Source organism: Phalacrocorax carbo, chromosome 3, assembly GCF_963921805.1.
Source record: "Phalacrocorax carbo chromosome 3, bPhaCar2.1, whole genome shotgun sequence".
In the NCBI taxonomy this organism is placed as follows: Eukaryota; Metazoa; Chordata; class Aves; order Suliformes; family Phalacrocoracidae; genus Phalacrocorax; species Phalacrocorax carbo.
In genome coordinates, this window is record NC_087515.1 from 127,275,348 (window position 1) to 127,287,757 (window position 12,410).

General features: G+C 44.2%; 1 protein-coding gene across 1 annotated transcript in view; it reads left to right on the plus strand.

The window, feature by feature from the left end:
* INTS9 (integrator complex subunit 9) overlaps positions 1–12,410 on the plus strand; it is a 75,425-nt gene that overhangs the window by 60,142 nt on the left and 2,873 nt on the right. The window contains exon 15 of the mRNA XM_064448300.1: positions 10,347–10,445. Coding sequence (XP_064304370.1) covers positions 10,347–10,445 — 99 coding nt within the window. The remainder of the gene's footprint in view (positions 1–10,346; positions 10,446–12,410) is intronic.

Sequence of the window (12,410 nt, forward strand, 5' to 3'; positions counted from 1 at the left end):
GTATTCTCCCTGGTTCCAAAGCTGCACTCACCAACTTGTTGCAAAAAGCTACTTGGTATGTAATGACGCTCCTGAAAAGACTTCAGTATGATACAAACATTAATAGACCAGGTCATCTCTGAGGCTTTCAGGAAAGCTGTTGTCCTTCCCCATTGGTGTCAGGGAGGTAGTGTGTGCTTGCCTCAGGGGGCTCTTTGAGAGTTAGACCCATTAGTGGTTTCATGCTAGCCTCTGAGAGCAAGGCTGTGATTCAGGGCTGTTAATAGGATGCCATTCCCCAGCCCTGAGATATGCAAACCCTCCTCAAAAAGAGATCTTGCTCATTCTTTATAAGGGAACTTGCTAGAGGAATAGCATTGCCAACTTTGTAGTGATCCCAGGCTGTCTCCCCAGGACGATCTCTATTTCAGCATGCCTTCATCACATCACTGTGTGAGGCTAGTTTTTGCTTCCAACTTGACCTGCAGCGTGGTCATAAGGTGCAGGAGGGATGGTCTGTTGTCTCCTACCCTCTCTGATTTTGGTCTTTGAGTCTTCACAGCGTAGCTGATGACTGCTGAGAAGTGTAACTATGTAATCTCTGTGTAACCAGTCACAACAGTCGATCCCAAAGGATCATCGTTTGGTTTTCAAATAAATGGGAGAAGGAGGAAAAGACTGTCTTTTTCTGGGGCCTGTATTTCCATTGATGCTAACCCCCTGAATAAGCACGACATTATCTCCTTACCTCCCTCATAATTTCTATGTGCCGTCGGCATGGCTTGCCTTATTCCCCCTCCCAGCAGAAGAGCCCTGTCTGTCTGTCCCATTGTGCAGAGGGATCATTAGGATGTTGGTTTTGAGAGGCTGATGCAAATGGCTCATTGGTTTCAGGCAGGATTTACACAGTATCGGCAAAAAATGGCTGTAACTTCCCCTTCTACTGGGTGGATTGTGCAAGACAGGTTTTCAGATACCATAGACAGGGCTCCCTGGCAGAGAGTATTTGCTGCTTAATGTCCCCTTTTCAGTAGTTTAATCCAGGAAGACTCTTTAATGGTGCCTAAACATATAGGAATTTCTATACTGCAAGGAAAGGGTGTTTCTCTGGGGTTCTGTGAAGGCTCAAGTGGCAGTTGGAGGGGGTGTTTTACAGCTCCTAGCAAACCTTGCGAAGGCTTGTTATTTGTCAAAACCATGTTAGGCAAAAATGGAATGGTGAAATCCACACTGGGAAAAAAAGTAATTGCTAGATCTGCTTGAGGGCTAGGGTCTGTACTTTAGACTTGGGTCTAAAGTACAGCCAAAAGTCTCATAAAAGAACATCTGCTTCAATGAAGTCCTGATCAGGGCCCTCTCCTAGCATTAATGGCCCTCTTTCGGAAGCAGACATGCACTCAAACTTCTGTCTCAATTCTTAAAGCTTCTGAAAACCATGAAAACCAAACAGTTGGCTCAGCGTCCTTTCAGTCAATACAGACTGACAGTACAGTAGTGTGAAATTTCCTTCCCAAAACTGTTCCAGTGCTTCAATTCTGGCCTGTCATACTAATGGAAATTTACTGATGCTGGCGGAGCTTGTCTACATTTCAATCACTTCACTGAAGAGCGAAGTCAGGTCAAGCAGGACTGTTGTATGTTAATGAGATTTACACTCGGAGCAGCCTTTGTTTAGAGAGAGGTTTTAACAGTCCCAAGGCACCAGGCTGGAATGGCTCTCAGAGGTATTGTGGAAACCTTTACACTTGAACTAATTTGTTCTTCTCTGGCATCTGCCTTTCACTTTAAAAAATAATAAAAAAAAAAGACTGCTTCCTGGAAATTGATTAGGCATTGTCTATTCACAGGAGAGCGATGGGAAAATGGAAAACACATTTCTGGAGCAAACAGATAAATTAAACAGTAGTGTTTGAGCAAATAATGTGCCTCCAGTTTAATTACAGCTGAACAATGGTGCAGATCACTTGATTTCGGCGGCAGGCTGGCTTCAGTGAGGGCTCTGTGTTTTTAAAATACTCTTTGCAAGTTCTTCAGGACACAGGCCAGTGCAGGAGAGTGTGAATGTGCAATGCAGGGTCTGACATGAAGTGAAATGATAAGGAACTATTGCAGAGAAGAATTAGGAAAACAGCCGCTTGGCAGCCCATTATAATTATGTAGTTTCACTCTACCCTCCCCTTTTATTTTGCCTTTCCACATAGGATCTTGCCAATGCTTTTTTGAGAAAAAGAAAGGCAAAACATGGCTTTCAGCTTAGCTTTCCAACTTCCTTCCATTTTTTCAGGGACTAAAGAGTTTGTTTTCTGTCTTTATTCTAACCCGTGACTTATTTTGGTGACCCCACATTATCCAGTCTCCTGACCTCTCCATTCTTTTTCCCCTGACTCTTCCGCCTTGTATAAAGATGCTGTAGCCTCACTTACCATAAAATAAATTAAATATAACCATCCTGCTTGCTTCTGCCACTCTCATTCCTCCCTTCAGATCCAAGTTCACTGAATCCACCGCCTGTAAAATTGCCTGGAGTCCCTCCTTCATTCTAGCACAGGCCCTCTCCGAGTTTGACTTCAACTTTTGACATTCCATCAAAACTAGTCTTTTCCCAGCTTTTGCCAACCTTTTCTTAGACAAAGCCAGAACCACTGTAGTCTGCCATCTTCCTGATTTACATCAGTGCTATCGTGGAATCATAGAATGGTTTGGGTTGGCAGGGACCTCTAGAGGTCATCTAGTCCAACCCCCCTGCAGTGAGCAGGGACATCTTCAGCCAGATCAAGTTGCTCAGACCCCCATCCAGCCTGACCTTGAATGTTTCCAGCCATTCCTTTCTTCTTAAAAATGCCTCCCACCTCACTACCATGTCTCTTTTCTCCCTGCCATTCACCTTCCCATTGCTTCTGCAGTCGATTTTCCTCCCTCTGCCCATCTTTTGTGGGCTTTGAATGTGTTATCCCTCATTTCCCTGGCTTTTGGGGTTTGGGTTTTTTTTGCTGTACCTTTCCTCTGGTTGGTCTCATCTGCAGATTGTCCTGTTTAGATTGTTCAAACTTGGATCTGCTTTTCTGCTCCCAGACTGCCTTCACCTGCCCACATTAATATCTAGGTTTGTTTCTTCTTCATTTTTCATGGCTGGCTGTAAGGTAACACTTTTCTAGCCAGGCACTCGCCTCTTTTCCCAATGAGCTTCAACAACATCATATTGACATTCTGACCCATAAACTGGTCACTATATTTTGAATACTTTGATTGATGCCCTTTTCATGTCTTTCAAGTGACTCATCTTTTGCATCTGTAAGATGCTTGCCTTTACTTTGAAGAAATTTCACGTCCTTGCTTCCCTTACCTGTCATGTTTTATTCAAGTTTGAGGCTGATTTCTGCTTCTGCTAGTTCTGGCTTCCACTGTCCTCTTGTGAGTTCCTCAAACAACTGTTTCTTGCCTGCTCCCAGGCTATGCAGCATACCGTGGAAGAGCTTCATTAAACAGCCATAAATCTACTTCATTACACTTCTTAAATACCTCCTTAGAACTGTCTCTTGGCACAGGATTGGCAAAAAGCCAGTGGTTAGCTTTAGTACTGAGACTACTGTTTCTAATCCCACAAGGATTATTTCCTGTTGGTTGGTCAGTACGTATCTTTCTGTTTTGATTTCCAGGCTCTGGGGGCAAGGTTTGTCATGTTGATCTGGAACCCTCGTCCATATACATGGAAAAGGTGGTGTTTGTTACATTGCTCAAAACTGCAGCTTGTTTTATTTCTCCACTAGGTGTTGGCTCTATGGAAAAGTAAAGATAAGATGTAGGCATTTGCAAGCAATAATATAAAAAACTTCAGATATTTATGGCATGATTCTTCATCCACTGAAGTTAAAATCCGCTCCAGAGAGAATTGTAGCAGACCCACAGAGACTGAAAGATCTATTAAGTTAGGGTTAGTTTAGCTTCACTGCATTTAAAACACTTGGATTCTGTAAAATCTGAGGCTGAGACCCCAAAAAGGCATGACTTGGATCACACACTAATGGTTGTATAGATGCCCTTAGTTCTAGGATGTTTGTTTTTCTCTGCTGGAAACACCCTTGTTCCTTTAAGTCGCATTGGAAAGATTCCCCAGTTTCCGTCCTGCTGCACAAATGGCCTGCAGCATGCTTGTGCCGTATTTAATATGCTTGCTGGTCATGAACGCTTACTCCACAGGCATATTTAAATCTTTAGACCTTTCCCCTTCGGTGATGTGTTTGACCACATATCTTTTTTGTTTCCTCTGCAGGATCTGACACTTGCAGACTTCCTGCACTCAGGCTCTGCCTGATTTAGCAGATGGTGTAAAGCCAAAGCTAAGTCTGTTTGAGACTTCGGCCCACACTATAATCTCCTGTGCATTTCTGTGTCTGGTTTCAAGAGACTCGACAATAGAGCTCCTGGTACTTAAATACTGAGGGGATAAGAAAAGGCAGGGAGGTAGGAGGTGAGGTAAATTGTCTTCCTTTCCTAAGGTTGCCATCCAAATATGTGACAGGATGAAGACCGTGTTTTATCTTCTGTTTACAAAACTGACTATACAGACCATCCCTGCTCGTGAAACGGCTATTGCACAGCTTTTAAGCACATGGTTTACTTGGGCGGTCTTTTCCTATTAAAGGTACACTGGGAAGATGCTTTTCTGCATGTCAGGGATATCAGAAACTGGATGTGATGTCTGTGAGGACCAAGGTGAGTGGAGGGATGGAGGATGAAGCAGGTTGTTCTCCGTTCAGATTTTGCTGAGGACTACTTATTGTAAAAACCTCTGTGAGACTGTGATCACTAGGAGCTGGTGGACTCCTGAAGGTAGGCAGAAGAATCTCTGGGCTTCTCTAATAATTGGGAGAGGATATTTTTCTGTCGCGTATGAACTGCATCCTTTTTAGGGGCTAGGATCTGAGTAGGAATCTCTTCATACCTGGCAAGCTCCAAGGCAGTAAGCAATCATTTCCACCTAGAAATGGAAGTGCCCCCATGGGTTACATGGCCGGAACCCTGCTGCAGTTAGTAATAGTGTTTACAATGTGCCGCATAAAATGTAAGGTGCCAGCTTCAAATTGTGAAGACTTTTGCCCTTGCTGTTCCCACTAGAATGCTGTGCAATCCCCCGCAGTCTCTGATGGCTAGAAACTTCCTTATTTTCAGCCTACACGTATTCATGGCTGGTCTGCATGTAGTTATTTGTAACATCGTGTTTTAGCCTAAATAGATTTTCCCTTTTGTTGGTATTTTCCCTGTGGTGTTTATGCAGAATAATCAACTTCTCCTTTTGGCTTTCTTTTTGCCAGCCTAAACAAGCCAAGGTATTTAGTTTCCTCTTACAAGACAGCTTCCCCTGCCCTAATCTACCCCTCAGTATATCTTACTTGAACTTAAATTACCCACAATTTACAAGTAGTTCAAATGAGATCTTGCTGGGCCCAATATAATAGTAATAGCTCATCTCTGCTAGAATTACCTGATAATTTCTGGAGTTGCATTTAGGTTTTTCATGGCCATGTCGAATTTGTGACTCTCAGTTCTCATGGGATGGACTAATAAACCTGGACCCCTCACCTCTGTCATTTGCAGCAGCTGCCAGCTCACAGCAGAATTTCTCAGTATTAGCCCAGTCCCTGGCCTTGCATTTCACGCTATTGAATTTCATCTTGTTTTTCTCACTCCAGTTCTTGAGGTCGTCTAGTTCTTCCTCCATGATAGCCTGATCTTTCTTTCTATTAAGGGTGCCTCTACAGACTTCAGTGGGGCCATCTGAACACTCTCGTCGTTCTGAGCTGAGGTCATTAATAAAAATTGTATGGGAGTAGGCTCAAGACTGACCCTTCAGGAACTGCAGCAACAGCCCAGTACTTGTCTGAGGATATCTTTGCTTTTAACTAGCGTTTTCCCCACCTCGGGACTGCTGTAGAAATCCACAGTTTGTATAATTTCCCATGCGGTACCTTGGTAGTGCTTCATGAAGCACAGGCTGTGGCTGCCCCAATTCCCTCAGCCTTATCGGAGGAAGCTGCTGTGTTAGTCGCATGTGATCCACTTTTGATGATTTTTTTAAAACTTTCCTTCCATTTACTTTATTACTGCTGTATATTAGCATGAGTGATGGACACCTTAGTAGGATTTCTGAGTGCCAGGTATTACACAAGCACTGAACAGAACCGATCCCTGCCCCAAGAAATACATTACAACTTTATTCTTTATTTTTTCTAAGGACTTGCAATGTGTTGAGTTCATAATGGGTCTGTCCTGCCCAGTGGTTTCACAGCTCTGTTTCATGTCTTTGATTTCTCTGGTTTGATCCAGAGTTGCAACTCCAGCTCCTACCTCTTATGCAGAGATCATACATTCATGCACAGTTTGAAAATCTGGAAAATACACATTTAATGTTGATGTAAAAACCCAGCTGTGTCTCTTTCTAAGCACACATGCTATAATCTAGTGTACACATCAGTGAATTTCCGATCTTAAGGAGATTTTAATTACTGATAAGCTTTGCTGTGCTCTTGCATGTTCCCCTTTGCTGCAGTCCTGGAGGGTGAAGATCCAGCTCACCTCAGGCTTCACATCTCCCTGCTGGGTCAGTCTCCCTGCATGCTCTCTAGTGTAAGCCAAGAACTGTCGCACTTATAAAACTTGGAGGGGAAGAGGGAAAAGGAAGAAGTTTGGAGATGTGTCCCAAAAATCTGGAAAGAAATTACTTGAAAATCCTCCATAGGACCAAGACCATGTGTGCTAAAAATCTGGTCCTCTCCTGATTTTATTCACTGATTATTCAGCCTCAATTTTATTTTTTTTTAAAGTATGAGTTTCAGATCCCATTCTCAGTCATTGTTCAGCTATTCATTGCCAACAAGAGGGGTGTTGGCTGGTGACTGACGACAGCATGCAACCTTAAGCCTAGGGAGAGTTGTCCCCGATGAAGTCCTTAGTACAGACTTCAGAGTAGCCTAACCTGTGAGCATTGCTTTTCTTTATGAACAACTATAGTCTGGCCAACAACGGTGTTCGGGCTCGCATAGCATGTGTCAGATCTTATTTTGTTGTGGAGAATGCAATCCTACACAAAAGATTCAACTGCAGTTTATAGTAGAAATGTCTTTCCTCTGTAAGAGCGTAGGTGGACAGCTCTGACCATGGGAGCAGAACTTCCCAAGCTGACTCTTCCCTCCCTCAGCCATTACGAGGTTCACTTCAATGCTTGCAGTTTCAGAGTACTGAGAGAGTCGATGAGGTTTGATTTTTGGTTGGTGTCTGTTTTAGACTTTCCTTAACAGGAGGGATTTAAAAAAATGCACTGCACAGTACACATGCACAGTACACATGCACACACAGAGACAAGTTTGTCTTAAGGCAGTCCAAGTGCTCATCCATAGGCAGGGGACTGATTAATGTGATGTTAGCGCTCAGTGCCGTGCGCCTCTGCTTTCATGGCTTTCCTGATGCCAGCATGTGGCATTAGACTTGTGATAATGACTGGAAGGAAGAAGCATTTATTCTTGCATAGTGGGGGGCTTTTCTATCTTGCAGACAAAGGTGTAACAAGATCCAGCAACTGAAAGTTGGACAAATTCAACCTTGAAATAAGACACGGTTTCCTAGCTGCAAGGGAAATTAAAGTTTGGAACAGCTTGTGAGAGGAAATGGTGGAGTTGCCATTGCTTGGAGTATAGAGAACATTTGCTGTCTCTCTGAAAAGGGTTTCTTTAATCCAGCATTTTGGAAGAGTTCTGTGATTTGTGTGTGCAGGAGGTCAGTCAAAAGGAGTATTGCAGTACTGTCTGGCCTCGGTGGGTGAATTACTGGATGTGATTAAATGACCTTTTCGGTTTGGGTCAGTGAACTTCTGTAATGAAAGGATTGGCTGCAACGTGGAGAGGGCTGTGAGACGAAGCAATATCTTAGAGAAAATAAAAATGAATGTCTGTTTTACTGTCTTTCTGACTGTTAATAATTAAAGTGTTGCTATTTACCAGCTCTGTGGTTAAAACCTGCATAAATGTTAATATCAAAGTATTTCAGTGGCAGCAAAGGACTTGGATTCTAAGTGGCTCTCTGTTTTTTAAGGATCTTTCTCTTCACAGTGTTTGTCATTTTGCCATGTATTCTTCATTAGAGCCCATTTTTTATCGATCCTCCTCTGAAAGGTGGTGGGAATGGAAAGTGCCTTCGACCACCGCAAACTGCAGCATAACACGCTGCTGCAAGTGTTACTATTTTTAGGTCCCAGGGGAAATCTGAAGCGATAATTATCATATTTTCATTCTCTTAGCCTTTGACAACAAACTCTAAGGGCTGTATTCAAATTGCCTGCTTTAAAGATCTTGAACAGCATCCCAGAGATAGAGCAATCTGAATTGCTCCATGAAATTTTGATTTCTAAGATTCCCCAAGTCTGAATATGTGCAAAGTTTTAGGGCATTTGAATTCAGCCTTAAAATGTCTGTGTTTTTTTTCCAACACAAACATCCATCCAACTGTTTTATTTTGAGGAGGTGCTCTGCAAATGTTCCTGCAGTTTTAATAGTGGTCGGTAAGATTTTCAGAATTTACCAGAAGAAGCTGAACTTTGCTGCCATTGAAGCCGACAGAAGAGCCTTCTCAGTGCTTTGATGGCAAAAGGATTAGGCCAGTAGTGAGTGTTTTTTGAAGTCAAGTTCAGTTGCTGTTGTATTCACAAGGACTAGAGCTTTGCAGTAATAGAGTGATCGCCTACATAATCATATTTACGGCAGACCAGAGTATTTGGCAGTAAAGTATTGATACCTGAAGTATCAGGGTTCAGTTCTGCTCTGTCCCTCTCCTGGTTTGGATCCTGTTGAAAATTCACTGGGTGGCCTTTGGTAAGGAGTTTAACCTTCCTTTGCCTCAGGTGCACTATCTCCAAAATGGGAATATACCACGCTATTCTAAAATCCATGCAGTTTGTCTTCCTGCTCTTCGTGCATTGGAGCTTCTGGTGAGCTGAAGAGAGCTGGTGTTGCCTTGCTGGCAGGGCAGTGATGATAGCTGGTTCTCCAGAGCTCTGCTCCATGGAAGTGCTGCGGCAGGTGGCTGAAGTTTCAAAAGAGCTCCTTTACCTGGAGGTTAAGCTCTTAATATCTGGCTCCAACTGGAGGTGCCATGTGTTTGAAGGTGAAAGAGAATGGAGTTCGGATGAACATCCATCATGTTGTAGAGGCTCTTTCTAGACAGGATGGGGCGATGGTCTGAGTGGGTTGATGATACAACTGTTGGGAAAAAGCCAAGTAGATTCTGTCCCTTTAGGTGTTACTTGTCTCCACATCAAGTCCTCCCACCCCATGGTATAACTCATGAGCAATCTTACCCATTTTTGGCTTGTTAGGTGCCTGCAAGGTTTCCCCACAGAGAGCATACTTCACGCACCCTTGCATTCGGGTCCACAGCGACTAACAGGAGCATGCTTGGCTGGGAGTGATGCTTGGAAGCTGCTTGGGCTGCTGGCCCATGTGGTGTGAAGGTACCTCGATCTAGGACTAGATCATCCTGGCTGCAGTCGTAGACAGGACTCCAGGGCAGCTGGTGTCCAGTGTGTTGTCACCTAGAACTCCGTTGGAGGGAAAAAGGGAATAATTTTCTGTGTTCCTGAGCGCTGTTTTCTGCAGCGTTCCTTTGGAAACATGGCTGGAAGAGGTGCTTCCCCAGCTGGCCAACTTCGCAAGCCTCAGCAGGTGCAGTGCTGCCCATTCCACATTCACTGCCAGCACCCGCAACGCTGACGATCTTGGGAGGTTGCCATTGAATTCAAAGTTGGAGCCAAGACTAAATTTTATTTCTTTCAGAGAAGAATTAGGTAAAAGGCAGTGTAAGTGTTTCTGTGCAGTGTTGTAAGGAAAAATTTCAAACCACTCAACAGAGCCATTGGGTTTTTAAGGACAAACCCTTTTCTTCCAGCTATTCTGCAGCCAGAACGCCACAGAACTAAGGAACGGAAAGGAAACTGGCTTTGATTTTTCATTGTCCATTGATGTAATGAACAAAATAAATAATGGTGAATTACATTATGAGTTTTATTAATAAAAATTCTTAATAAAGGAGTTGATGTCTTTTTAAACAAGGTTTCTCTTTAACTGTTATGTTTTGCAAGACTTGCCTTGGTTACAGAAAACCTCACACTGCTCTGATAACGGTATGAAAGTCAGTAGCTTTAAGAGCTGGAAAGAGGGCTAAGCAGGTGAGAGGAGCGCTCTGTCATTGTATCAGTGGGTTTGTGTTTACAGTTCATTAGCCTGTGTTTAAAAATACCATGCTGCCAATTTAAGTCACAGCTGGATTCATACAAATTGTGAGATTATGACTTGCTGAACAAAATCCTTCTTTTGCTTTAGCTTGCAGATTCGCTTGTGCCCTTGGAGATTAAGCCTGGCATTTCCTTAGCAACAGTTTCTGCCATGTTGCATACTAAAGACAACAAGCATGTGCTGCAGGTATGGTATAACGGGAAAGGGAGAAAAATATCCCTACCCTGGGTTTGCTGCCACCTGGGACCCCAGCTCTTCTCGTGAAGCAACCCCTCCAACAACTCTTTCCCCACCGGAGCGGAGTCCTTGTCAGATGCTTTGTCCTGGCATGTGCGAGTGAGGAATTACACTTAGAGAGTGGGATGCAAATAAATCTCTCTACCCTCTTTTCATTGGCCATGTGCCTGGCTAAGATAAAAGGGGAAGTGAGATTATTCCTGAAGAGAGGCTACAAATCATACTGCTGTCTTTCATAACCCATACAGCAGGATCAGCATCAGTCAGCCTCTTGTGGACTTAAAACTGAGGGTCAGAGGGGAGAGATGACCTAAAACATCAGACATGTGAAGGGACTGTCTTTCTTAAGTTGCCCTGTTCCCCAAGAAGCGGATTGTACGTCCTTGTACATCCTTCCTACCACCTCCTTTAGGCTGACTCCGCAATTCCTGGCATTAGTGCTCCGCAAAGGGGGATGATGTCTGGTGGCCCTGCATAGCAGTGGACACCCCGGTCACCTTTCTCCTTTGATGCATGAACACGCAGGGAACTCGGTGAAGCCACACTCTGCATGATGTTGCCTCTCCAGCTGGGCAGCTGGGCAGCTGGGCTGGGCCCACTGCACTTGGGAAAAGGGCCCAGTGATGGTAATGTCTTTAATGCAGGGACGGAAGGATTGGTTAAGGATTTATATCACTGCACAGCAGACAGGCTGTCTTACTTTTTCCAGGTCAGTTCCCTAGAAACACTAGGCAACCCTGAACAAATCGAAATATTAAAATGCAGTTGGTCTGAGGCTGATTTCTCCTTTGTGTTGTTCATTTACTCCCTTCTGTACTCAGATTCCTGATGCCAAATAAACTTAGACCTAGGCTTAAAATGCCAGAGCCCTCACATACAGATGGAGACAAGCCAGCCCAGCGGTATCTGTCAGTGTTGGCTGAGCCCGGGATCCACCATATCGGTGACTGATGCACAGATCACATACCTGCATCTAGGCCCACCAACGTCAGGGAAAATGGTGGCTTTTGTAAAGTGCATCCCTGCTTGTGGTACTCACTCTGAGCAGGCAGCATTTCTCTCCCAACAGTGAAAAACGCTCTTCCCTGGCTGTTGAAAAAAACACAGGGACATCACAGCAGCAGGTTCAGACATGATGCTACAGGATGGGAAAGACAGAGAGTTGAGAGGAGCCCAGTCTGTCACCTGGAGTGTACAGGGTGCTACAGGGCGCTGGGGTGGCTTCAGGCAAATGCCATGTGTGTTGTGCAGACGCATCCCTGGCAAACAGTCTTGCCAAAAATTTGGAGAAACTCCCCCCAGCACCTTTTTCCCAGGGACGGAGTTGCTAGTTCACTGGGAAAGACCAGTGCTGACAGTTCCCCTTACTACTAACTTACTTGGCACAGGACACGTGGGCTTATTTTGCACAATAATTTCCTCACTGTTCTTTTTATAGGAATCTGGTTTTCATCTCCAGGAAAAGTCTTTCGGAAGTGCTCAGTTAACCCCGCGCCTTGCCCGCACACACAGCAACGCACAGTGCTAGGTTAGCTGCCGCTGCACGTGCTAACCCTGCCTCCCCTCCCTGCTAACGGAGAAGGGTCTCAGGGATGAGTTAAGGCAGAGAGCTTTCTGAAGCAGCACAAAATTATACCCAGATCACACTCCAGTGATTTTTCAAGCGCTGCAGCGTCTCTCACGCCTCCTTGTCTGAATTCAAGTTCTTCCTAAAGACTCACTTTTCTGAGGCCAGTGAGAAATAAATCACCCGTTTTTCTCATTCCCCGAGTAGTTATTTACTCTGAATTTGGCTGTTGCTCAACTTGTTTAATCTTTTAGAGTGTGATTTTTCAAGGCGTTGACTTCTTTAAGGCATGATTCCTAGAAAATGTTACAGGTTACTTGAACACTAAAATAGAAAGCTTCAGTCTT